The 26,610-nt window shown below is 43.6% G+C and overlaps 1 protein-coding gene across 1 annotated transcript in view; it reads right to left on the reverse strand.

Annotated features, from left to right (window-relative positions):
- The window catches only part of DMBT1 (deleted in malignant brain tumors 1), a 39,734-nt gene extending 14,329 nt beyond the window's left edge, over positions 1 to 25,405 (reverse strand). Inside the window, 23 exon segments of the mRNA XM_065068628.1 lie at positions 413 to 724; positions 969 to 1,016; positions 1,278 to 1,589; positions 1,836 to 1,928; positions 5,149 to 5,226; positions 9,987 to 10,121; positions 10,786 to 11,057; positions 12,192 to 12,589; positions 12,997 to 13,169; positions 13,376 to 13,584; positions 13,796 to 13,945; positions 14,593 to 14,607; positions 14,999 to 15,353; positions 15,598 to 15,645; positions 15,904 to 16,215; positions 16,460 to 16,513; positions 16,731 to 17,068; positions 17,527 to 17,947; positions 18,502 to 18,839; positions 19,316 to 19,679; positions 20,540 to 20,851; positions 21,098 to 21,190; positions 25,339 to 25,405. Coding sequence (XP_064924700.1) covers positions 413 to 724; positions 969 to 1,016; positions 1,278 to 1,589; positions 1,836 to 1,928; positions 5,149 to 5,226; positions 9,987 to 10,121; positions 10,786 to 11,057; positions 12,192 to 12,589; positions 12,997 to 13,169; positions 13,376 to 13,584; positions 13,796 to 13,945; positions 14,593 to 14,607; positions 14,999 to 15,353; positions 15,598 to 15,645; positions 15,904 to 16,215; positions 16,460 to 16,513; positions 16,731 to 17,068; positions 17,527 to 17,947; positions 18,502 to 18,839; positions 19,316 to 19,679; positions 20,540 to 20,851; positions 21,098 to 21,190; positions 25,339 to 25,405 — 4,897 coding nt within the window.
- Positions 25,406 to 26,610: the final 1,205 nt, after the last annotated feature.

Genomic DNA, 26,610 nt, shown 5'->3' on the forward strand with positions numbered 1-26,610 from the left:
AGCATAACAATATGCAAATGATACAACTCCAATGTATAAACTAGTAACTAATACACCTCCGAAGTAATGCATCTGAAAAGTGAAATAAGGAGAAACACCTGGTGTAGTTTGTTGATGGTGGAGTGCTAACAGTGGTTGTGCTTGTGGCATCTATAGAGGAGGAAGAGAAAGAAGCAAGTCATAACATTGTGGATGAAGAAGCACGGACAGCTTTTCTCCCAGTCATGGGGATATTGGAGCCAGCCTGTCACATGGGAGACAGACAACCTGAGGGTCTCTGCAGGACGGTCTTTCATGATGGGCGCAAAGAAAAGCATGGCCTTTGACTGTGCCTCCAAGACATGGCTAATTGCAGCCAACAAGGGCCACTTTGGAAAGTGTCCTGGTATTTAGGAAGGAGAAGCAATGGTACCTGAGCACACAACACCAGCATCTTCACTGTGGCCACAGTTGTGGACACCCCAGCCACGGTGGCTGCACTGGAAGAGGGAGGACTCATTCCCTGTGCACTGCACATCATCCAGGTAGACGGTGCCGGTGCCTTGTCCAAAGTAGGCATTTGAGGGTGCAGAAACAGCAGAGCCGCATCCCAGTTGCCTGCACACGACCTGGGCATCGTTCAGGTCCCAGTTGTCATCACAGACAGTGCCCGGACCCGCGTAGGTGTTAATCTCTACACGTCCCTCACACCGGTTCCTGCCGTTCACCAGGCTCAGGGTTGCACCTTGGAAAGGAGGAGACAGGGGACACATGAGGAAGTCCTCTTACGGTCCAGCATCTTCTCTCAATGGAGCATTGGCAATGCTCTAGGAGTTCTGGGCCACCAGGACTGCCACCCTGTGTTATACTAGGCTGTGTATTTCCCTGGGTCTGCTCTCCCATGGAGAAGACCAAGACCCAGCATGTGAGCCACTAACTAGTTCCACTAAAAGTAGTGGCTACAAAAACCAAGACAAATTCAGACTCACCTGGAGGAATGGTTGTTGGAAAGCTGGTTGTGCTTATGGTTGTGGCAACTGTAGGGGAGGAAGAGAAAGAAGCAAGTGAGGACATTGTGGATGAAAAGCCATGGACAGGTTTTTCCCAGCCCTAGGGATGTTGGTGCCACCTTGACACATAGGTGATGGAGAGCTTGGGGGTCTCTGCAGGACGGTCTTCCATAGTGGGTGCAAAGAAAAGCATGATCTTTGACTGTGCCTCCAAGACATGGCTAATTGCAGCCAACAAGGGCCACTTTGGAAATTGTCCTGGTATTTAGGAAGGAGAAGCAATGGTACCTGAGCACACAACACCAGCATCTTCATGGTGGCCACAGTTGTGGACACCCCAGCCGCGGTGGCTGCACTGGAAGAGGGAGGACTCACTCCCTGTGCACTGCACATCATCCAGGTAGATGGTGTCGGTGCCTTGTCCAAAGTAGGCATTTGAGGGTGCAGAAACAGCAGAGCCGCATCCCAGTTGCCTGCACACGACCTGGGCATCGTTCAGGTCCCAGCTGTCATCACAGACAGTGCCCGTGCCCGCGTAGTACTCAATCTGTACGCGTCCCTCACACCGGTTCCTGCCATTCACCAGGCTCAGGGTTGCACCTTGGAAAGGAGGAGACAGGGAACACATGAGGAAGTCCTCTTACGGTCCAGTACCTTCTCTCACTGGGGCATTGGCAACACTCTAGGAGTTCTAGGCCACCAGGACTGCCACTCTGTGTTATACTAGGCTGTGTATTTCCCTGGCTGTACTCTCCCAAGGATAAGATCAAGACCCCAAAGGTGAGCCAATAACTGGTACCACCAAAAGAAAAGTAGCTACAAAAACCATGAGAAATTCAAACCCACCTGGAAGATCAGTCACCACTAAGGCTCTTGCAGCCACATTTGTGTCTTCTGGTGTAGGTGGTGGTGGGGGAACAGTTTTCACGCTTGTGGCATCTGTAGCGGAGGAAGAGGAAGAATCAAGTGAGGATCTTGTGTATGAAGGAGCATGGACAGGTTTTCTCCCAGCCATGGGGATATTCCTACCACCCAGACACATGGATGGTGGAGAGCTTGGGGTTCTCTGCAAAGTATTCTTCCATGGTTGGAGAAAAGAAAAACACAGTCTTTGAACACATCTCCAAAACCTTTTCTCTTCAGGCAATGAAATGCTTATTTCTTGGTTGCGTAGACATGTTCTACATGTCCCATCCCTGGAAACATTCATGGACAGGTTAGACAGTGCTCTGAGACATCCTCTAGCTGAAAATAACATTCCTCATTACAGGAGGGTTGCACCAGATGTCATCTAAATGTCCTTTCCAACCCAAACCATTCTCTGATTCCGTGATTCTATGATTCTGAGTCTTGTGGTAAACGGCTGCTTTTAGTGAGTGACTAAATTGGACAATGCAAGTGATAAACAAACGCAGGTGAGCTATGGTTTCCCTGGAGAGGTGCATCTTTTGGGACCTGGTGCAATCCACCTTGGAGCTTTGGTGTCTGGGTTTTCACGGCAGAAGCCCGATAGCACCAAGGGCACAACTGGCAGACCAGTGCCCTGCCCTGGGTATGTGGTTCATAGTGCCGTGCTCCTATGTGTCCCACCTACCACCAGGCAGCTTCAGACCCCTGAGCTATGAACTAGTACATCCCAAAAGTAACACATAGACAGAAAACATGAAAACACAGATACAACTGAAGACATTAGCATGGTGGTACTATTGATATTTTCCGTATCTGAATGAAATGTGAGAGTGTATTAAAAAAAAAAAAACAGTAATTTTTTTTCAGTTTGTTAGCAGGAAGAAAATTACATGCTTGAAGAACATATTTCATTTTGATGTACTTCTTTTATTCATTGTATGGTTTTTTTTTTTTTTTTTTTAATGTTAAAGAACAAGGAGATGTAGCAATTTATATTGAATCCTGCCGTAATTTAGACCACACAGCACAGTTTTCCCACCCTCAACCTGTGTCTTATCAAAAATACATACAAGTAACAATTCTATATGATGTACAAAGCCTCTTCTGACCTGAATGCAAGATGGGAAGCAGAACGGTGGCTCCACCAGATCACTGAGGCTTCGGGGACACAACAAGATGCACCCTGGACAGCCAAGGTTTAGGTTTATGAAACCTAAACCTCATGGGGCTGTAACAGTGCTGCCATATCAAAATTACCAGGCAAGTAAACTGCAATTCACAAGATATTATGCACTACTGACGGACTGCTTGTTAGCAGTGTTTCAGTTATCTCAGAATCAGGCCAAATAAATCCTTTAGAAAAACTACAGAAGTTTAGAGGAAACAATAGCTATTCTTTATATTTCTCCTTGATTTATTCAATTTAAGTAGAATTTATCTTTTTCCTCTAAAATTTTTGGAGAATTTCAAGGACCTCGAGTCCACACATCACAACCAAATGCTGCAGTTTTTAAGAGGAATTTTAGTGGGAGAATTCCGCTAAGTTTTCAACAGAATGGACAGTGAATTCAGCAGGATTATTAAAAATTCAATAGAAATCCACTGGCTTTATTTCTTATATGCCTGTAAAATGTTATTAGAGTTTGAAATAGAGAAATACCTCATAATCTATCGTGTATACATCTGATTACTTCATTCATTCAGGTAAAGCTCATCTGCCTACCAGTTTGAGCTAGCTTGTTTAGACATTCTGCAGTGAACAGTATGAAAATACTGATTTTAGAGACACATTTTTTATGAAGAAGTTTACTGAAGACTTTGCCACTAAGTGAGCAAATAAATGTTGTAATTTGTGACCTGCAGTATTCAGACTTTGGAAATTAAAACACACACACTACACTTGTTATACTTTGCCTTTCTGCCAAATACATGTTTAGCTTGTTATTAAACACTAAGTCACCCAAAGCAAAACAAATCTAAGAAGATAACATCTCTGGATTTTTTCACCGTGTCTGATTTTTTGTTGTTGGACTAAAGGAGTCAAAGCGGTGTCCAAATTAAATTTGTCTCTATTTGTATGCATTTAACTGCCAGGGAGAAGATAAAAAAATGCCCCTTGACTTATATCTTATTTGTTTCTTCAAATATCTATTTGGACATTTTTGAACCATACTCATAGGATTTTTGGGAAGTGAAACAGCAAACCTGGCAAAAAGTCAGAATGGGATTAGGAAATTAAAGCCGATCTGAACCAGTTTTATTTGCTTTCATTCAGGGTCTGTCATCCCTGTGAGAGCGTAACCATCAGCTGGACATGTAACTAAGCAGGTTGTATCCTGCCTCCCACGTTAAAGGTGTCAAAAGCCAACAGCCTGTGAAAATACAAATACAGCACTTGCTCTGAGCCAGGAAACAGAGGCAAGGGTGGGGAATGGAGCCAAGAGCAGAGAGAAGAGCTGGAGCAGCAAGAGTGAGATGACTTATGGCCAGGCAAGCAGAGGACAGATGAAGAAAACTGGTTGAGGTGGATGATAGCAATATAAATCCTCACAGTCATGCTTAAATAACTCATTAAAAAATAATTGGCAATTTTTCAAGGATATACATAGAATTATCTAGCTCAAAGTCACCTAAGTCACTAAGGAGATAGAAAATAATGATGTAATGAAAATGTCAATGACCAAAAATAATTTTAAGTAAATGCGGTTCACGTCTTTAATTATTTTTAGATGTTCCTCAATTATCTGCAGTGCTAGAATATGAAAACCAACTTCTTGTTATATTTCATTAAATTAACAAGAATAAAATAATACAAGCAATATTAAAAATATAGCATGTATGCATGCAAATACTCTGGAATAAATATATATATATATATTTTAATTTTTCTAAAAAAATTCTTCCATAATTCTTAGATCAAATTTCTGGAACTGGAAGAATGACTCATTCATAACATACTCACAGACACAGGTATCATAATGATAGAAGGCACTAAGACAAGCATTACCATGTGGCAGCAGAGTGAACTCCACTACATGGTTTAAATAATTCTTATGCACTATCATGATTAGTTAATAATTTTAGTAGAAAAAACCCTGTGCTATCTCTTTCATCCAATTTCCCCTTTAAACTTTTGCCCAAACTGATAGCAGCATGAATATGATTTCTGTTCACCAAAACAACAGAAAAAACCCCAAGCAGTCTTTTTAGATGTATTTTATGTGCCCTGGAACAAGTCTAAATGCTTTACCTGATTTGACCTCCAGAACTGCTGGACCTAACAAGAGCAGCCATGTCAAAATCATAGTGGTACCCATCTCATCCAGTTCTGCTGATAGAAAGGACTGTCAGAATATATAATCTCTATTTCTGAAGGGGAGTGGCTCTATAGGTTTCTCTTTCTACAGGAGAATAAACCAACCACAGTCCTATGATCCGAAAGAAAAATATGCTTGATTTGTTATTCAAGATTTTGTAACTTCCTGGGTTTTGAAGAAAGATTATATCCCAAGAGTGTAATTTTCCATTGCCTGAAAGGAAATATTTATGCCACTATAGGTTTCACAATCATCTTATTGCAGAAAGCAAATGAGCACCTATCCAAAGATACATTTTCATTCTGGATGATGAATCTCAGCATTTTTGTTTTATGGGAAGATTCCTTCACAGGTCTGGGGAAGGTGGTGGAATATTGAAACTTAAATGTATTTCCTCCAATGAAGTAATAAAAGAGCTTCATAAATTGATTCCAACTCCCTGGGTAGCCAAGAATTCCTCACAGCTTTAGCATATTTCAAATAAAATGAGATGAGACCTGGTGGCCCTATTCAAGTATGACTAGTGGGTCTCTGAACATAACCCACCAGAACTGTGGTTGTTGAATGCAATATGAAGATACCTGAGAGACACTTAATCGAGACAGTTGCATCCCATCAAATTTGCCAGCTCCACCACAACATCACTACCCTTGCTGTCAGCAGCAGAGCCAACAAGAAGAAGGTTAAGGTAGATGGTGATGCAGTCGCTTGATGGACATAGGAGCCACTGGAGATGTGAGGAAAGGAGAGGAGGCAATCAGTGGTCCTGGGCTGAGATACCAGTCCAGGACCTTAGGGTAAAAGAGTTGGAGTGTCAGCAAGAGGAGCTGACTTGAGAGAGGTGTGAAATATTGCTTGCTACTTTCTTCGCGGAGAGCCACAGCTGTAAGTGCAGAGGAGCTCACACCATAGTGTGTGTGATAACTTTGCCTCAACACATGGGTAATTTGCTCCAGATAATTAAGGAGACTGAGCAAAGACTTGTAAACAAATAATTGTGAGACATCTGAAGAACCCTGCAGCTGAAATCAACACCTCCAGCCCCAATAAGACCCTTCTGATACTTCCAAGTTCAAGTCCAAACTCTGTTCACAGAGAGATTGTTATATTTCAAGAAAGTGTCAGGAGAATCAGGGTCAGCTGATAACTTTTTGTGAAAACTGTACAGAAAAATGGGTGGATTTTATGCATAGTTAAGTAAATTCCATAGGTTGCAACTTAGCTTTATTCTAAAATTTCCTTTGATCCTTTGAACCACGAAATGAGAAGAAAACAGGTTCAGATTTCTGTTAAGAATCTTTCTTGACATATTCCTTGTTTAATTTTGCATAGTGACAATTACATCCATGTCATTCTTTGAAGAACGAATCCAAAGTTTTCCTACAATGTGAAATAATGCTTAATTGTCATTCATCATTTTCTTGCCAGGGTGGTTACTTTCCTGTGTTTCTGTGTTTTAACTACTTAACGAGAAAAGGCTGATGACCATCCTAACGCTGAAGAGCCAGGATATTGTTCTTCATCTGATTCCAGCCTCTACAGCCATCATGGCTTGGCTGGCATCACCAGGAGTTAAAATTTGAGGCACAATATATATCATATACAGATTTATTGCCTCCGGGGATAGCCATCAAGGATGAAGACCAAGGGAAAATGGCTTGGAGGTCTTTCCACAAAGGCCAGCATTACTGGAACGGAAGAAGGAAAACACAAGAGGCCAAAGATAATGTTGGAAACTTTGAAAGTGAACACTGAGAAGAGTAAATATGTTTCTTCTCTACACAAACAACCACATTTGCACATGAATAAGGAAATGTACACAACACCTGGTATTCACTATTCATATTCTCCTGGATTTGACATCTTGGCAAGAAGTAGAGAAAATCAAGTATATTTGACTGACCAATCAAACACTGCAATCGGTGAAGCACAAGTAAATGGTGGATAGTGATTCTCCAAACTCTCATAATAACTGAAAAGGATGGAGAGTAAGGGGAACAGGAAAGTGATTCCTGGATGGTTCAAGCAAAAAACAACAACAACAAGAAAACAAAACAAACAAACAAACCTGTCAAACTGTCCAGGTAAATGACCATCACTGATTGATTAATTCTTCCCTACATCCTTCACTAATTAATTCTTTACCACAAACTTCAAAGATCTGGATATTTCTAGAGATTTTGTTTATCAGACAATCTCTGCAGAGTAGGAACAGGTAAATATTATATTTCAATTAAATAATTCATGCAAATACCACACAGCACATTTTTCATCCTTCCCTTTGGCTAGGTTATGTCTCTTGCAGTAATAATTTCTGCTCTATACGGCTTCTTCTGGCAGCTTGAAATGTTTCTCAGCACCTTAGTCTGTGACAGAAGCTCCACTGAACTTTGAAAACACTTTCTTTTCTACCGACTGTTGTAAGGACACTTCTGCAGACATACCTGCTTTTGTGAAGTCCAAATGAAAATGATTGAAAGGACACAGAAGATTCATCAGCTTTCATCTGTGTCTATAAGGAAGTATCTAGAGTGGAATGAGAGTATCCGCAAATTTCTGGACAAAGAAACAATAGTCCATCCATGCATTAAGATGTAACTAGGCAACTTAGTCTAATTTGCTGAGGTCCTTGATGGCCTCTTGGGCTCTGTTGTATGTGTCATGTGAAGCAAGTCCTTGAATATCAATTTGCATTTGTTTAATGGTGAGGATCCAAGTGGATCAGAACTGTCTACTACTGAGAGTCAAATCCACTGGATTTAGCGGTGGAAGCTTTCCCGAGGGTGGCTGGGGCAGCGGGTGGGAAGGAAGGTTCTTGGCAGAGACACCATTCACCAGGCACATGTACTTTAGAGTATGACCCTTTCCTCATCACCAAATCCAGTTTTATCAAATCCTGCACTTTTATAATACTTGTGGATCAAGGAAGGTGACAGAAAACAAGGAGGATGGTTCTGAGACACCAGCTACTTGACTCAGCTCTGAACAGTATAAGCAGGTTGCAGATTGAAGGCACCAACATCCTAGGTCTAGTATCTTTCTGCTGGTCTGATCACAATAATATTCAGAGACTAGGAGAAGTAGAAAAGGTGCCATCAAGCTATGCCCTGAAAAATGGTGGGATAGTAACACCACAGCAGCAAAGCCACAGCAGGAGAGAAAACAGTAGGTCTGGAAACAAAAGAGGAGAAAGTCCTCTTCTAGAGAGACAGGAAAGCCCAGGTCCAGGCAAGTCTTCCTGGGCTGAAAAGGTCACTGGATTCCTCCAAGCCTGGACAACCTCTGGGCCACACAACAGGACTAGATGAAAGCCAGGTCAGCCTCCCGGATTTCTCTGCCCTTCAAAGGTGGCTTTAGACAGAGAAGAAGAGAAGACCCTCCTCAATCCTTATTCCTCATGTGTGGGCAACAAAATTCAATTTCTAGATTCTGTGTGCAATGTCAGTCCCTCATGTATGGTCCATTCTCTACAGCATGGAGAGGTGATGAGATGTCTGCCTGGAGTCACCGGGAAAAGGCAGCTTGCATGAAGAAATGGTATAATACAAGCTGCAGTGATGATTCCTGTCAGAGCTGCCGACATCCTCCTTGTCAGGACACGATGTCACCCTAGAGTACAGCTCACCTTCCTCACACGTCATTGCGTTATCTCTGGCTCACCTCACACATAGTACATTATACTGTTCCAAATGAACCTTCCTCTTTCACTGCTGGCTAGAAAACAAGAAAATATGAAGAGGTGCATTTCTCAATCAAATAACAGTGACCTTTCCACCTGTACTAAGTGGTTTCTTCCAAGCAGGTTCTTTATTAATTTTTTAATTTTGATTTTGTGTGGGGATAAGAGACAGGTCACACTTCCTCATGGCAACTTACATACATTCTCTCTTCCCCTCCCCATTATGGGTGTAGAAATGCGTAAGAAGATTGCAAGCATTGCTTGGCAAAGTCATTTTGTCAGAAGCCACGTTCTCCAACCTGATGATACGTTAGCTGGAAGTTCAGACACATACATTGCATGTTTGCGAGTATGGAACAAACGTATTGCTCAAAAAAACATTTTCTTTCCCGCTTTTTTTAATGACACATTTACATAACAGATTTGATTATATCCATCCTCTATACCAAAACTTATAAATGGCCTTCAATTTCTCAGAGAAACATGTAATTGTGAAGAACCATACCCCCCAACAATAAGGAACGGTCTACAGGAGCAATTCCTTATGTGCAGTCCCTGTGTCTTTTTGCTTATGGATCTTCATCGAGATATTTTTAAGTGAAAAGTAACATTTTTCTTGGACTACTTTCCAGGGTAACTCATGGTGCTACACAGGTGTTTTATCTGCATATCAGCAAGGGCAAAAGAACTCAGTTTTTCTTTCTCAAGTCACCTAAATCAGTCTTCTCACACAAACACTCAACTAGAAACTCAACTGAGATGCTCTGAAATGTCCCGCACTGAAGATGGCAGCTCATTTGAATGCTGGGATGGAAGAATCAGCCTTTCTTTAGACTTTAGGTATATTTGGACTTGAGGATTTCAAAGTCAGACTCCTTTGTAAGTTCAGTTCATGGTAACACTGGCTGTTATCTTGATGCAGCACATTCTTCAAACAAGATCTGGATGGTGGAATAGTCAGGTAAGAGTTACCCTCTACACAGATTGTAAAACCAAATAATGAAGCAGATGGCTGGTGAAAATATCCTTCTACCTGCAAGTGTTGGCTTGCCTCTCACATTATCTGGTATGGGATGGGTTCCTGCAGTTTACGCTTCAAAAGGAATCCTCCCACCATGAGAACAGCAGCTACCAGCACCACGATGGTCACAGCCAGAGGAACGTGGGAGCTGGCAGCAGGCGCTGGGCTCTGGGACTCCTCTTTCACCTGGATGTCAGAGGCCAGCTCTGTGCAAAAAAGAGAAAGAGAGAGGCTTATGTTTGTTTTCGCAGGCTGGTTCATCTCAAAGCCAATTAGGCAATGAGAACTTGAAGTAAAATGATGCAATCTGGATCTGATCAGAAGCCAAACTGCGTTATTGCACATTTATTTCACAAATGGTTCTGTGGTTGTGCCAAACAAGTAAAGATTATGGCAAGAAATAAAAGAGGAACTAAGAATTTGCAATTATTACACTCTTAAGACCATAAGATGCTGCTTTCTGGTAGTGGAAACAGCAGATACTGGACACTGGAAAACAACATTTCCAAGGGGACCTACTGATTGGTTGCTAAAATATCAGAGATGTCAACAAGGCACAGGAACCTTTGAAAAAATTAACATAAATCCTGCAGGGAGATGAGTTTTATCTTATCCCTGTTCCCACAGAACCAAACCAATTGCCATTTGAAGTGTGCAGAACAAATATTGGATCTAAATTATGATAGAAGGCAAATAATTTTAAAACACCATAAAACAAAATTATAAAAATTAATTTTTAAATTCCCTGTAAGAATTGTAACAGAGTTGTGAATAAATGCGCTGAGGCGTATTGCAGAACTGGATTTTGTGTCTGAACTGACACAAACATACACATATTAATAAACACTTATTGAAGTTATTTAAACTTACCAACATGCCTGTTCTCAGGCTGAGCTTCTCGAAGCTGAACAGGTCCAATAACAACATTCATATTTTCCTGGGAAGAACCTGCATTCCTCTTGAACCGACTAATGCAGCCCTGATAGCAGCGGGAAGAGTAGTCGTGGTACCTGCACACCACCAGCTCACACTGCAGGTAAACTGACGGGTATTGGTTAACAAATGAAAAAGCGTTAAATGCAAACCGGGAAACACTGCTGTGTGGTGAATAGTAAGACGAGTAGGTGGGATCCTTAGGACACCTGGAAAGAGACAAAATTGACAGGTTATCTATTGTGAATAAAAACAGCATTACGCTATCTCTGTGCAATATGCTTTGAGTTCAAATATAAAAATAGAAGGTTAGAGTACAAGACAAAAGGATTTTTTAAAAGTGTTTTTAGTGAGAAGGGAAATTAAGAGACAAAAAAAGGAAAAGCGGCAGTGATTTCTACCACAATCATGTATACAGCACAGAAATTTCATAGCTCAATGAAATTTGTGTAAACACAAATAACTGAAAAATAACCAGTGGTTCTGCTGGTTTCTGTGTTCCAGGTGAGGACCTGGTTTGCATTTCCAAACTGGTCTACCTGTTTGCTAAGAGGCCCCTGCAGGTTCTTACAGAAGTAGAAAGGGCCCCTTTCTACTCTGGAAGGACAAAACTAATTCTAATAGACATCTATTTTGGGTCAATAAACCTGCTCTTTAGTCCCTCAGTGTTTGCAGAGTACCTTGCTTGAGTGATCACAACATTTGTTAGATTTCCAGATGTTTCACAGAGCAAGTTGCAAGATTAACTTTCCTGTCAATGAGGTTCACTTCCTGACAATTACTAGTTTTAGAAGTTACCTAACTTAGATCCTGGTCATTCTGGTTTAATTTAAGTACCCTGCAAAAATATCACAATAATTCACCCTCCCTAGAATATCTCAAAGTTGTCATTAATTATGTTTGAATACATTGTGCTCATTTCCCTAACAAAGACCCCAAGGATTTTAAGTCCTCTTATACTTAAGTTTATCTTATACTGCAGTGATATTTGAACACATATGAAATCTATAGATGGATATTACTGATTTTGTAAATATGTTTGCTTTTAATACAGAGCCCTTGACATCCCTACATTTAATGCATCTATTTCAGAAACAAATTGAGGCCGCAGTTTCTCCACTGCCTCCTTGAGTGAAATCTCCAGTGTTGACTGCAACTTCTGAATGGCATTTCTTTGACATATATTTTATTCAGGCTTTGCTAAAATGTCTTTCTTAGAAGTCTATTTGTATTGAGAATTGCAACCAATGTACGCTGACCCTAAATCACCTCTTTCATAAATTGAGCTCTTTCAGAACTATGCATAGAGATACTTTAAAAATCATTCATTGGAAATTTCTTACCCGCTTCTGATCAATTCATAGGCCAGTGTTCTAAAATCGCTAGGATCTGGCGATGCCACACATGTGTCCACAAACAGCACCAGATTCGGGTCAGAGCTGTGAAGAGAAGCTTGCAGGAACAAATTCTGATTCAGCTCAACATAGTATGGAAAGTCATGCACTGGCCACACAAAAGACGAGGAATTGTAGAATGTCAGGTTTACATCATATCTGCCATACTGGGTTTCAGTGACATTAACAGCATTATTGTTGTCATCAGCAATGTACACTGCTTGCACCCAGGTGTTCTGGAGCATTTTGCAGTTGATGAGCAAGCGAAGGTCCTTTTGCCTCTTGATGATGTAATCAGAAGCAAGTACTTTTATCACATTGGAGTAGGTGATGGTTTCACTGTCGACCTATTTGACACATTAGACAGGTACACGGTTATCACAGGTAGTCATGTTCACAGTCTGTACCACAAACTTCTGTATTTGCCAGGTCCTAGTATTAGTCAGTATTAGTCAGGAAGAACATGTCATACTCAAAAGTTCCAGACTTCCTGGATAGGTTTGTTCACTTAACTGTCTTCTGTACTTTTTTCTCTAAAGCATCCCCCCGAAACAGATACAGGGATTACCTAAACCATAGGAAGGATAATTAGGAATGCTTAACGAATATTTGCCTCCAGAAACACATGTTGCTTTTCTGTGTTTTGAATATCTGTGAGCTACAACACCCTTTGCAATTCATGACAATTTCCCAAGAGTCTATTCAATATCCATGCCCAGAGTTGGAGACCTCTCCAAAACATGTTGACACCAACCTGTCTACGTGTACCACAGCTGTTGTACGGAACATTGAATATAACTTCAGTTGATGTAATTGTTGGTCTACAGTAAGAGTCAGACAAGCTGATGTTCAACACTGAGTAGCCCTGTGACTGGAGATAGCGTCTGTCTACAACTGCACGCATGTAGGCTGGTGAGCACACAAGGGCTAGGGAAGAAAATACGAATTATTAGTCATTTCAGGTACTCGATAACGTTTGCAGGTTACAACTTCAACAGATGCTATAGCTACTGCCACTTAGGGGAGCCATGTACAAGCTGTTCAACAACATTAAGAAATACTAGTTTGGAAAATAAAATCAGGGTGTAATTCTTCTAAGCAAAGACAGCATTACAAACTGAATAGAAACTTACTGATGTTCTGGTCTGCTAGAAAAGAGTGATACTCAGCATAAAACCCTCTACTGGAATAGCTGGAGTCACTGTTAAATCTGACAGTCATAAAATTTGAGGATGATGTGTATGTGAGATAAGAACCAGAACAAATTCTTCCAAGCAGAGGAGAAGAACTGGGTGGCCCGTCATAGATCTCAATATAGTCATTCTGACATCCACCTTGCAACCTGAGGAAGAAACATGAATATATAGTAAAATGCATTTGGTAAACTTTGTTTTTTAAGTGCCAAACAAACAATCAACTAAGATAGTGCACTGACACAATTTCCATGTAGTATTTATAACTCCCTTATAAGCACTGGAAATGTGTTTGGCTACTGTGGGTTTAGTTGAGATTTGGGACCTGTTTATTGCCCAAGCAGCAAGTGGTTTACTTACTCAACATGTCCAAATGTGAGCATAATACGGAAATTATTCACTACTTGTATTTGCCACAAACACTCTGCATTATCTGGATAATTCCAAGGATAAAAAGGACTCTGAAACGTTCCAGATGAATCAAAAAGTAAGCCACCACAAATGTATTTTCTCCCTAAAAAAAAAGAAAAAAAAAAATGTGATTGACTTAGATTTAGATGTACATCCCATCAAAGGAAAATACATTTTTTTGTGTCCAAGCCATAGCAACAGGAGATTAAATCTCCAGAGAAATAAAATGGTTGTGCTTTTCTCACTCAGGCAGCAGATATTACGATCTCTTGAGAAAACTCCTACTCTACCTTGCTATTAACATTTGGTAGCAATAACATGTAAGTGTATATGAGAGAATGAAAGAGGAGGTAGACCATTTAACATAAAATCTAAAGAAGAAAGGATTTCCCACAAAATCACCGTAGTCTGAAATCCACTCCAAGTGACAGAATCAGAAAGACACAGAGGAGCTGTATGTAGGACTTAAACAGTTAGTACAATAATGATTTTTTCAAAAAGTATTAAAATGTGCAAATGATACAACTCCAAATTAAAAACTACTAACAAAAACACCTCCAAAAAAATGAATTCAAAAAGTGAAATAAGAAGACAAACTTGTTGGAATTGTTGATGGAGTGGTTACAGTGGTCATGTGAGTGTCATCTATAGAGGAGGAGGAGAAAGAATCAAGTGAGGAACTTGTGTATGAAGGAGCATGGACAGGTTTTCTCCCAGTCATGCGGATATTCATGCCACCCAGACACATGAGTGACGGAGAGCTTGGGGATCTCTGCAGGGCGGTCTTCCATGGTGGGCAGAAAAAAACCCACAACAATTAATGATGTGACAGACAAAGAGGTAGCAGCGAAAGTAGTGGCTACAAAAACCAAGACCAAGTCAGACTCACCTGGAGGAATGGTTGTTGGGAAGCTGGTTGTGCTTATGCTTGTGGCATCTGTAGAGGAGGAAGAGAAAGAAGCAAGTGAGGACATTGTGGATGAAAAGCCATGGACAGGTTTTTTCCCAGCCCTGGCGTTGTTGGTGCCACCTTGACACATAGGTGATGGAAAGCTTGGGGGTCTGTGCAGGATGGTGTTCCATGGTAGACGCAAAGAAAAGCATGATCTTTGTGCCTCCAAGACATGGCTAATTGCAGCCAACAAGGGCCACTTGGGAAAGTGTTCTGGTATTTAGGAAGGAGAAGCAACGGTACCTGAGCACACAACACCAGCATCTTCATGGTGGCCACAGTTGTGGACACCCCAGCCACGGTGGCTGCACTGGAAGAGGGAGGACTCATTCCCTGTGCACTGCACATCGTCCAGGTAAATGGTGCCGGTGCCTTGTCCAAAGTAGGCATTTGAAGGTGCAGAAACAGCAGAGCCGCATCCCAGTTGCCTGCACACAACCTGGGCATCGTTCAGGTCCCAGCTGTCATCACAGACAGTGCCCGTGCCCGCGTAGTAGTCAATCTCTACGCGTCCCTCACACCGGTTCCTGCCGTTCACCAGGCTCAGGGTTGCACCTTGGAAAGGAGGAGACAGGGAACACATGAGGAAGTCCTCTAACGGTCCAGCACCTTCTCTCACTGGAGCGCTGGCAATGTTCATGGAGTTCTAGGCCACCAGGACTGCCACCCTGTGTTATACTAGGCTGTGTATTTCCCTGGGTCTGCTCTCCCATGGAGAAGACCAAGACCCAGCATGTGAGCCACTAACTGGTTCCACTAAAAGTAGTGGCTACAAAAACCAAGACCAATTCATACTCACCTGGAGGAATGGTCATTGGGAAGCTGGTTGTGCTTATGCTTGTGGCATCTGTAGAGGAGGAAGAGAAAGAAGCAAGTGAGGACATTGTGGATGAAAAGCCATGGACAGGTTTTTTCCCAGCCCTGACGTTGTTGGTGCCACCTTGACACACAGGTGATGGAAAGCTTGGGGGTCTGTGCAGGATGGTGTTCCATGGTAGACGCAAAGAAAAGCATGATCTTTGTGCCTCCAAGACATGGCTAATTGAAGCCAACAAGGGCCACTTGGGAAAGTGTTCTGGTATTTAGGAAGGAGAAGCAACGGTACCTGAGCACACAACACCAGCATCTTCATGGTGGCCACAGTTGTGGACACCCCAGCCACGGTGGCTGCACTGGAAGAGGGAGGACTCATTCCCTGTGCAGTGCACATCATCCAGGTAGATGGTGCCGGTGCCTTGTCCAAAGTAGGCATTTGAGGGTGCAGAAACAGCAGAGCCGCATCCCAGTTGCCTGCACACAACCTGGGCATCGTTCAGGTCCCAGCTGTCATCACAGACAGTGCCCGTGCCCGCGTAGTAGTCAATCTCTACGCGTCCCTCACACTGGTTCCTGCCGTTCACCAGGCTCAGGGTTGCACCTTGGAAAGGAGGAGACAGGGAACACATGAGAAAATCTTCTATCAGTCCAGCACCTTCTCTCATTGGAGCGCTGGCAATGTTCATGGAGTTCTAGGCCACCAGGACTGTCACCCTGTGTTATACTAGGCTGTCTATTTCCCTGGGTCTGCTCTCCCATGGAGAAGACCAAGACCCAGCATGTGAGCCACTAACTGGTTCCACCAAAAGTAGTGGCTACAAAAACCAAGACCAATTCAGACTCACCTGGAGGAATGGTCATTGGGAAGCTGGTTGTGCTTATGCTTGTGGCATCTGTAGAGGAGGAAGAGAAAGAAGCAAGTGAGGACATTGTGGATAAAAAGCCATGGACAGGTTTTTTCCCACCCCTGGCGTTGTTGGTGCCCCCTTGACACATAGGTGATGGAAAGCTTGGGGGTCTGTGCAGGATGGTGTTCCATGGTAGACGCAAAGAAAAGCATGATCTTTGACTGTGCCTTCAAGACATGGCTAATTGAAGCCAACAAGGGCCACTTTGGAAAGTGTCCTTGTATTTAGGAAGAAGAAGCAATGGTACCTGAGCACACAACACCAGCATCTTCACTGTGGCCACAGTTGTGGACACCCCAGCCGCGGTGGCTGCACTGGAAGAGGGAGGACTCATTCCCTGTGCACTGCACATCGTCCAGGTAAATGGTGCCGGTGCCTTGTCCAAAGTAGGCATTTGAAGGTGCAGAAACAGCAGAGCCGCATCCCAGTTGCCTGCACACAACCTGGGCATCGTTCAGGTCCCAGCTGTCATCACAGACAGTGCCCGTGCCCGCGTAGTAGTCAATCTCTACGCGTCCCTCACACCGGTTCCTGCCGTTCACCAGGCTCAGGGTTGCACCTTGGAAAGGAGGAGACAGGGAACACATGAGGAAGTCCTCTAACGGTCCAGCACCTTCTCTCACTGGAGCGCTGGCAATGTTCATGGAGTTCTAGGCCACCAGGACTGCCACCCTGTGTTATACTAGGCTGTGTATTTCCCTGGGTCTGCTCTCCCATGGAGAAGACCAAGACCCAGCATGTGAGCCACTAACTGGTTCCACTAAAAGTAGTGGCTACAAAAACCAAGACCAATTCATACTCACCTGGAGGAATGGTCATTGGGAAGCTGGTTGTGCTTATGCTTGTGGCATCTGTAGAGGAGGAAGAGAAAGAAGCAAGTGAGGACATTGTGGATGAAAAGCCATGGACAGGTTTTTTCCCAGCCCTGACGTTGTTGGTGCCACCTTGACACACAGGTGATGGAAAGCTTGGGGGTCTGTGCAGGATGGTGTTCCATGGTAGACGCAAAGAAAAGCATGATCTTTGACTGTGCCTTCAAGACATGGCTAATTGAAGCCAACAAGGGCCACTTGGGAAAGTGTCCTTGTATTTAGGAAGAAGAAGCAATGGTACCTGAGCACACAACACCAGCATCTTCACTGTGGCCACAGTTGTGGACACCCCAGCCGCGGTGGCTGCACTGGAAGAGGGAGGACTCACTCCCTGTGCACTGCACATCGTCCAGGTAGATGGTGCCGGTGCCTTGTCCAAAGTAGGCATTTGAGGGTGCAGAAACAGCAGAGCCGCATCCCAGTTGCCTGCACACAACCTGGGCATCGTTCAGGTCCCAGCTGTCATCACAGACAGTGCCCGTGCCCGCGTAGTAGTCAATCTCTACGCGTCCCTCACACCGGTTCCTGCCGTTCACCAGGCTCAGGGTTGCACCTTGGAAAGGAGGAGACAGGGAACACATGAGGAAGTCCTCTAACGGTCCAGCACCTTCTCTCACTGGAGCGCTGGCAATGTTCATGGAGTTCTAGGCCACCAGGACTGCCACCCTGTGTTATACTAGGCTGTGTATTTCCCTGGGTCTGCTCTCCCATGGAGAAGACCAAGACCCAGCATGTGAGCCACTAACTTGTTCCACCAAAAGTAGTGGCTACAAAAACCAAGACCAATTCAAACTTACCTTGAGGAATGGTTGTTGGGAAGCTGGTTGTGCTTATGCTTGTGGCATCTGTAGATGAGGAAGAGAAAGAAGCAAGTGAGGACATTGTGGATGAAAAGCCATGGACAGGTTTTTTCTCAGCCCTGGCGTTGTTGGTGCCACCTTGACACATAGGTGATGGAAAGCTTGGGGGTCTGTGCAGGATGGTGTTCCATGGTAGACGCAAAGAAAAGCATGATCTTTGACTGTGCCTTCAAGACATGGCTAATTGCAGCCAACAAGGGCCACTTGGGAAAGTGTCCTTGTATTTAGGAAGAAGAAGCAATGGTACCTGAGCACACAACACCAGCATCTTCACTGTGGCCACAGTTGTGGACACCCCAGCCGCGGTGGCTGCACTGGAAGAGGGAGGACTCATTCCCTGTGCACTGCACATCGTCCAGGTAGATGGTGCCGGTGCCTTGTCCAAAGTAGGCATTTGAGGGTGCAGAAACAGCAGAGCCGCATCCCAGTTGCCTGCACACAACCTGGGCATCGTTCAGGTCCCAGCTGTCATCACAGACAGTGCCCGTGCCCGCGTAGTAGTCAATCTCTACGCGTCCCTCACACCGGTTCCTGCCGTTCACCAGGCTCAGGGTTGCACCTTGGAGAGGAGGAGACAGGGAACACCTGAGGAAGTCCTCTAACGGTCCAGCACCTTCTCTCACTGGAGCGCTGGCAATGTTCATGGAGTTCTAGGCCACCAGGACTGCCACCCTGTGTTATACTAGGCTGTGTATTTCCCTGGGTCTGCTCTCCCATGGAGAAGACCAAGACCCAGCATGTGAGCCACTAACTGGTTCCACCAAAAGTAGTGGCTACAAAAACCAAGACCAATTCAGACTCACCTGGAGGTATGGTCATTGGGAAGCTGGTTGTGCTTATGCTTGTGGCATCTGTAGAGGAGGAGGAGAAAGAAGCAGGTGAGGACATTGTGGATGAATAGCCATGGACAGGTTTTTTCCCAGCCCTGGCGTTGTTGGTGCCACCTTGACACATAGGTGATGGAAAGCTTGGGGGTCTGTGCAGGATGGTGTTCCATGGTAGATGCAAAGAAAAGCATGATCTTTGACTGTGCCTCCAAGACCTGGCTAATTGCAGCCAACAAGGGCCACTTGGGAAAGTGTTCTGGTATTTAGGAAGGAGAAGCAACGGTACCTGAGCACACAACACCAGCATCTTCACTGTGGCCACAGTTGTGGTCACCCCAGCCACGGTGGCTGCACTGGAAGAGGGAGGACTCATTCCCTGTGCACTGCACATCGTCCAGGTAGATGGTGCCGGTGCCTTGTCCAAAGTAGGCATTTGAGGGTGCAGAAACAGCAGAGCCGCATCCCAGTTGCCTGCACACGACCTGGGCATCGTTCAGGTCCCAGCTGTCATCACAGACAGTGCCCGGACCTGCGTAGGTGTTAATCTCTACGCGTCCCTCACACCGGTTCCTGCCGTTCACCAGGCTCAGGGTTGCACCTTGGAAAGGAGGAGACAGGGAACACATGAGAAAATCTTCTAGCAGTCCAGCACCTTCTCTCAATGGAGTGTTGGCAATGCTCTAGGAGTTCTAGGCCATCAGGACTGCCACCCTGTGTTATACTAGGCTGTGTATTTCCCTGGGTCTGCTCTCCCATGGAGAAGACCAAGACCCAGCATGTGAGCCACTAACTGGTTCCACCAAAAGTAGTAGCTACAAAAACCAAGACCAATTCAGACTTACCTGGAGGAATGGTTGTTGGGAAGCTGGTTGTGCTTATGCTTGTGGCACCTGTAGAGGAGGAAGAGAAAGAAGCAAGTGAGGACATTGCGGATGAAATATCATGGACAGGTTTTTTCCCAGCCCTGGCGTTGTTGGTGCCACCTTGACACAGAGGTGATGGAAAGCCTGGGAGTCTCTCCAGGAGAGTCTTTCATGGTGGGTGCAATGAACAACACAATCTCTGATTGTTTGAGCCACAAACTGTTCCCAGCAAAAGTAGTGGGCATAAAAAAAAACAAAAAAACAAAGAAGAAAATTCAGACCCACCTGTTGTAGTCATTGGTGGAGTGGTAACAGTTGTCGTACTTGTGACACCTGTATATCAGGAAGAGAAAGAATCAAGTGAGAAGCTTGTGGATGAAGGAACATGGACAGGTTTTCTCCCAGCCCTGGGGATATTCGTGCCACTCTTCGTATGCGAGATGGAGAGCTTGGGGATCTCTGCAGGATGGCCTTCAATGGTGGGTGCAAAGAAAAGCATGATCTTTGAATGTGCCTCCAAGACATAGTTAATTGTTACCAACAAGGGCCTCTTTTGGAAAGTATCCCAGTATTTAGGAAGCAGAAGCAATGGTACCTGAGCACACAACACCAGCATCTTCATTGTGGCCACAGTTGTTTACACCCCAGCCAAGGTGGCTACACTGGAAGAGGGAGGACTCATTCCCTGTGCACTGCACATCATCCAGGTAGATGGTGCCGGTGCCTTGTCCAAAGTAGGCGTTAGAGGGTGCAGAAACAGCAGAGCCACATCCCAGTTGCCTGCACACAACCTGGGCATCGTTCAGGTCCCAGCTGTCATCACAGACAGTGCCCATGCCCGCGTAGTAGTCAATCTCTACGCGTCCCTCACACGGGTTCCTGCCGTTCACCAGGCTCAGGGTTGCACCTTAGAAAGAAGGAGACAGGGAACACATGAGAAAATCTTCTAGCAGCCCAGCACCTTCTCTCACTGGGCTGTTGGCAATGCTCTAGGAGTTCTAGGCCACCAGGACTGCCACCCTGTGTTATACTAGGCTGTGTATTTCCCTGGGTCTGCTCTCCTAAGGAGAAGACCAAGACCCAGCATGTGAGCCACTAACTGGTTCCACCCAAAGAGCAGTAGGTACTAAAACTATAAGAAACTCAGACCCACCTGGAAGATTGGCCACCACTAAGGCCTTTTTAGCCACATTTGTGTCTTCTGGTATAGGTAGTGGTGGCGGAACACCTTTCACGCTTGTGGCATCTGTAGCGGAGGAAGAGAAAGAATCAAGTGAGGATCTTGTGTATGAAGGAGCATGGACAGGTTTTCTCCCAGCCATGGGGTTATTCCTACCACCCAGACACATGGATGGTGGAGAGCTTGGGGTTCTCTGCAAAGTATTCTTCCATGGTGGGAGGAAAGAAAAACACAGTCTTTGAACACATCTCCAAAACCTTTTCTCTTCAGGCAATGAAATGCTTATTTCTTGGTTGCCTAGACATGTTGTACATGTCCCATCTCTGGAAACATTCAAGGACAGGTTAGACAGTGCTCTGAGACATCCTCTAGCTGAAAATAACACTCCTTATTACAGGAGGGTTGCACCAGATGTCATCTAAAGGTCCTTTCCAACCCAAACCATTCTCTGATTCCATGATTTTATGAGTCTTGTGTTAAACAGCTGCTTTTAGTGAGTGACTAAATTGGACAATGCAAGTGATAAACAAACGCAGGTGAGCTATGGTTTCCCTGGAGAGGTGCATCTTTTGGGACCTGGTGCAATCCACCTTGGAGCTTTGGTGTCTTTGGGTTTTCATGGCAGAAGCCCGATAGCACCAAGGGCACAACTGGCAGACCAGTGCCCTGCCCTGGGTATGTGGTTCATAGCGCCGTGCTCCTATGTGTCCCACCTACCACCAGGCAGCTTCAGACCCCTGAGCTGAGATATGAACTAGTACATCCCAAAAGTAACACATAGACAGAAAACATGAAAACACAGATACAACTCAAGACATTAGCATGGTGGCACTTTTGGTCCTGAGATATGAAACTGTTTAAGGTAGAAGAGAAAGAAGCAAGTAAGAAACTTTTAATCTTAGAAACTAGGATCCCTCCCAGATCCCTTAATTTCCCTTTATGCAACTGCTTTACAAATTAAAACCAAAACAGTAGTGAGGAACTTGTTTCCAAGGAGATAAACTCATTCGCCACGGTGACAAGTACAATAGCAGATTGTGGCCCACAGCTTTGGACAAGACAGACAAGAGATGTGTGTGTGTGGGGTTGTTGAAAATGGAATTTTACAAAAAGGATGTGTTGCATATTTTGCCCAGTGATATACTTACACTGAGGATATAAAGGCGTCCATTGCTCCAGGACACAGAAGTAATAATTTTTTACAACTTCTTTGGTAAACTGCTAACGATAAATCTTAGTTATTAATATTTGCTAGACTTGTCTGTCTTACCACTCTTAGGATTATGAAAATCAAGGGGCAGAACCTATGCATTGCATGCACTCCTAAGTGTGTGAGTAATTTATTTGGCCTTGAAAATATATGTAGAAACACTTATATCTTGGAGAAGAATAAGTGATGGTTGACCTGACTGTCAGAAATGGTGTTTTGCATGTGTGTGTAATGTTAAAACATTTATTAAAAGTTTAAAGTAGTCAAACTCAATTGAATGTGGTTAAAATAATCTGAACTCAGAGGGGAGGGCAGGGCTGCACCATAAATTCAATCTGCATGAGAGAACATCCTACAAAACATCGTACAAGCATCACAGTAAAGTTTGCTCTTCTACATTAAACCTGTGGCTCGAAGTCTCTGGGTAATGTCAGCCATGGCCCATAAGGGCTTAGTAACCTCCCACAATTAACTTTTCAATTGATAAAAGACTGTACACAGACAACCGAAGGCCAGTCTGCCATCTAGCAAACCAATTTTTCATACATGCAGGTTTGGATCAATGTTCTGTCAGACTAAAGAGACTAGTTTGGATTTTTGACTAATATCTGCATTTTCTGTGGTAATCCTTAGCATGTATTTGCTAGCAATAACGCACAGAAGGTGCTGGGAGCTAAATAAATCAAGTATTGCACAGACTTATTGTCATCACAGTTAAAAAAACAGTCAAAGTTTACAGAAAGATGTGACTGGGTGGAAGTAATGAAGAAAATTTGTGGTACTTTCTTAAATCTGTGATTCTAATTTGAAATATCCATGGTATTTTAATTGTGGAACATTGTTTGTTTGTCTGCTTTTTTTTTTTTTCCTGTAAACTTAAATGCATGGTGAAAAACATGTAAAACAAGCATAAAGAAAACTTACTTAGGCTATTCATTTCATGTCTAGTAGGAAAAACGTAGTAATGATTTTCACATAAAAACAGTGACATGCTTAGCCATGATCCATGGTCTGATACAGCATTTCAGAAGTGGTGCGTATTTCTCAAGCCTTTTTTATTTTGAGTAGCACACAAAAAATACTTAGTAATTCCCACACCTTCAAAAAGTGACTTTATGCACTGAGACAGATAGTGGAGTTTAGCATAAAATGAAGAGCAAATAGAGATCACCATGTAAATTCCTCCTTAACTTCCAGGCTGGGTCATGCAAATTCTATTGGGCATTGCAATTAAAATATTTAGTCTTTAACAGGGGAAACATTTTGGAAAACCAGGGTAACTTTCAGTAAGTAATGGTTTGTGCATCCTTCAAAATTGCACATCTTGATTTAAAACAAACAAAACTCCCCAGTGTTCACCTCAACCCTCTCCAAGTAAGGTGCTTTTCAAGAATTTTCCAAGAATTAATCCCTGTAAAATCAGCAAATTTGCTGATGACACCAAGTTGGGAGGGAGTGTCGACCTGCTGGAAGGCAGGAGGGCTCTGCAGAGGGATCTGGATAGACTGGAAAAATGGGCTCATTCCAATGGGATGAAGTTCAATAAGGCCAAGTGCCGGGTGCTGCACTTTGGTCACAACAACCCCCTGCAGCGCTCCAGGCTGGGCGCAGAGTGGCTGGAGAGCAGTCAGGCAGAAAGGGACCTGCGGGTACTAATTGACAGGAAGCTCAACATGAGCCATCAGTGTGCCCAGGTGGCCAAGAAGGCCAACGGTATCCTGTCCTGTATCCAAAATAGCGTGGTCAGCAGGAAAAGGGCAGCGATCCTTCCCCTGTACTCTGCATTGGTGAGGCCACACCTGGAGTATTGTGTTCAGTTCTGGGCTCCTCAGTTCAGGAAAGACATTGAAGTGCTGGAGCGGGTCCAGAGAAGAGCAACACGACTGGTGAAGGGACTTGAACATAAGACCTATGGGGAGAGGCTGAGGGAGCTGGGCTTGTTTAGTCTAGACAAGAGGAGGCTTAGAGGTGAGCTCATCACTCTCTAGAACTACCTGAAGGGAAGTTATAGCCACGTGGGGATTGGTCTCTTCTCCCAGGCAGTCAGCAATAGGACAAGGGGGCACGGGCTTCAACTCTGCCAGGGGAAATTTAGGCTGGATATTAGAAAGAAATTCTTTGCAGAGAGAGTGGTCAGGCATTGGAATGGCTGCCCAGGGAGGTGCTGGACTCGCCGTCCCTGGAGGTTTTTAAACTGAGATTGGACATGGCACTTAGTGCCATGATCTAGTTGACGGACTGGAGTTGGACCAAGAGTTGGACTCAATGATCTCTGAGGTCTTTTCCAACCCAGTCGATTCTGTGATTCTGTGAAAATATCAATAGTTTTAAGAAAGTCCTCAGTGACGTTAAATATTGGTTTCTGAGAAAATCCAACACTATTTTTATTTGCATGTCTAAATGTGCAGACTGGGTTGTTACAGTCTCCAGGTTTTTCTTCCATGTGCATGAAGGTCTCAAGGGTGCAACTGTGAGCAAAATGCACAACTCTAGGACTTCATGATACCGTACAGGGTAGCAACTGTGTCCTACTAGTGTGCTTCCATTAAATTATATAAAGGTAAATAAGTATTGAGTAGTTCCATGTGCGTATGCAAAGTTGAAGTCTTTTTAAGCTTATATGCATTGCAGCCAAAGAAACTGTATTCCATCTTAATTTCATGCTGAAGATTTATAGAAACAAAGTTCTTCAGTAGTATTTTTCTGGTAGGTTTTTTTGTTCATTTAAACTATGCAAGACACTACTGCAAAACACAGTAATATCATCTTCACTGCACTAAATTTACTTCAACATGATTAATAGTTAAACACAATACTGATTGGTTCATATTTTTAAATAGACAACATCACACTATCTAATTTCATTCTGTCTTCTAATCTTTGCACAAAGTTGATTATACTGGCATGTGAATTACATGTATGGAACCAATACGGAGGAGTAAGACATTTCCCTTTTTCCTACACTTTTTAGAATAATGTTCTTTAGAGATTTTAAGTGACTTACCTGAGGTGGCATCCAGGAGTGCTGTATTTAAGAGGAATAACCACAGCCAGGTCTTGGTGGTACCCATCTTGCCAAGAGATGCTAATAAGACAGAGCATGAGAATTTATACTCTGCACCTGTAAAAGGGTGAGGCTCCCAAGGCCAGTCTGATTCATGTTGTATCTGATTTCTTAAGTAATATCTTTATGACTACCTGTTCTTTACAGAATTATTACACATGAACAGTAAAGTTCCCATGTTATGGATAATTAGTGCTATTGCCCTTATAAATTATCTTAACAGTATGTGCAGGCCCAGCACTACCTTTGGAACCAGACTTGTGAACCTACATATTTCTTCACCCCCACCATCCCAATTTCATTTATTTGTTGCTTGTAACTGACAACTTAATTAATCAGACTGGAATGCATTGCAAGGTGCAGCAGCAAATTCATAGCAGGCTTTCTGATAAATCCTTCAGCAGAGAGCCCTCATCTCATAAACGTTTATATTTCTGATGGTTTCCACTTGAAATTACAGGCTTGTTTCCCTGCTGCTTGTGCACAAACAGCACATCACAAATGGGATTATGTCAAGTATCAAGTAGATTAACACCAGAAATTTGTAACATACTCTAAGTGGACCTCATCTGGGACCAGCTTGCTCTGGTTGACCAATCCCTTCCCTCAATTTACTGCTACGCTCCTCAGCTGAGTTTGCCAACAAGACTTCCTTCAGTCCTTTGAATCATGAAGTTTATAGAAAGGGAAAGAAATGTAGGTTGAAGTAAAATCAAAAATCCTGTTGAAATTATTTTCTTGGTTGGTCTATGTGAAGTCTTAGTGGAGTTACAGATCACTTCAGACACAACAGCCCATAATCCTGTTCTGCTAATATATTTGCTGGAGTCACTATATTGCATTTTTACTGTTTCTCCTCATCTGATGAGGAGAAATGTAGGTCAATTAGAAACCGGACAATTATTGGTCTATTATCTATTCATTACACTTCATCTAGGCTGTACCTATCCGACAAACATCAACCAAACCACAGTAGCTGACATAGCTCATGACCCCTGCTGGTGTATTCCAACCTCTCTCTTGCAGAAAAGCACATTATAGGTCTTGAGACACAGGGACAAAGGAGTCCTCTTCCTGCAAATGTGCACAGTGCTAGAGTAGAGGAAGGAATGACAAAAGGCCAGAGTCCAGAAACTAATCAGAAACTGTCAGAGCAGTTGTTGAGAAGAGCAAACAAACTGGAGGACAATGGTAAATGCAACTGATTGTATT

The sequence above is a fragment of the Columba livia genome, chromosome 6, assembly GCF_036013475.1.
Source record: "Columba livia isolate bColLiv1 breed racing homer chromosome 6, bColLiv1.pat.W.v2, whole genome shotgun sequence".
Lineage (NCBI taxonomy): Eukaryota > Metazoa > Chordata > Aves > Columbiformes > Columbidae > Columba > Columba livia.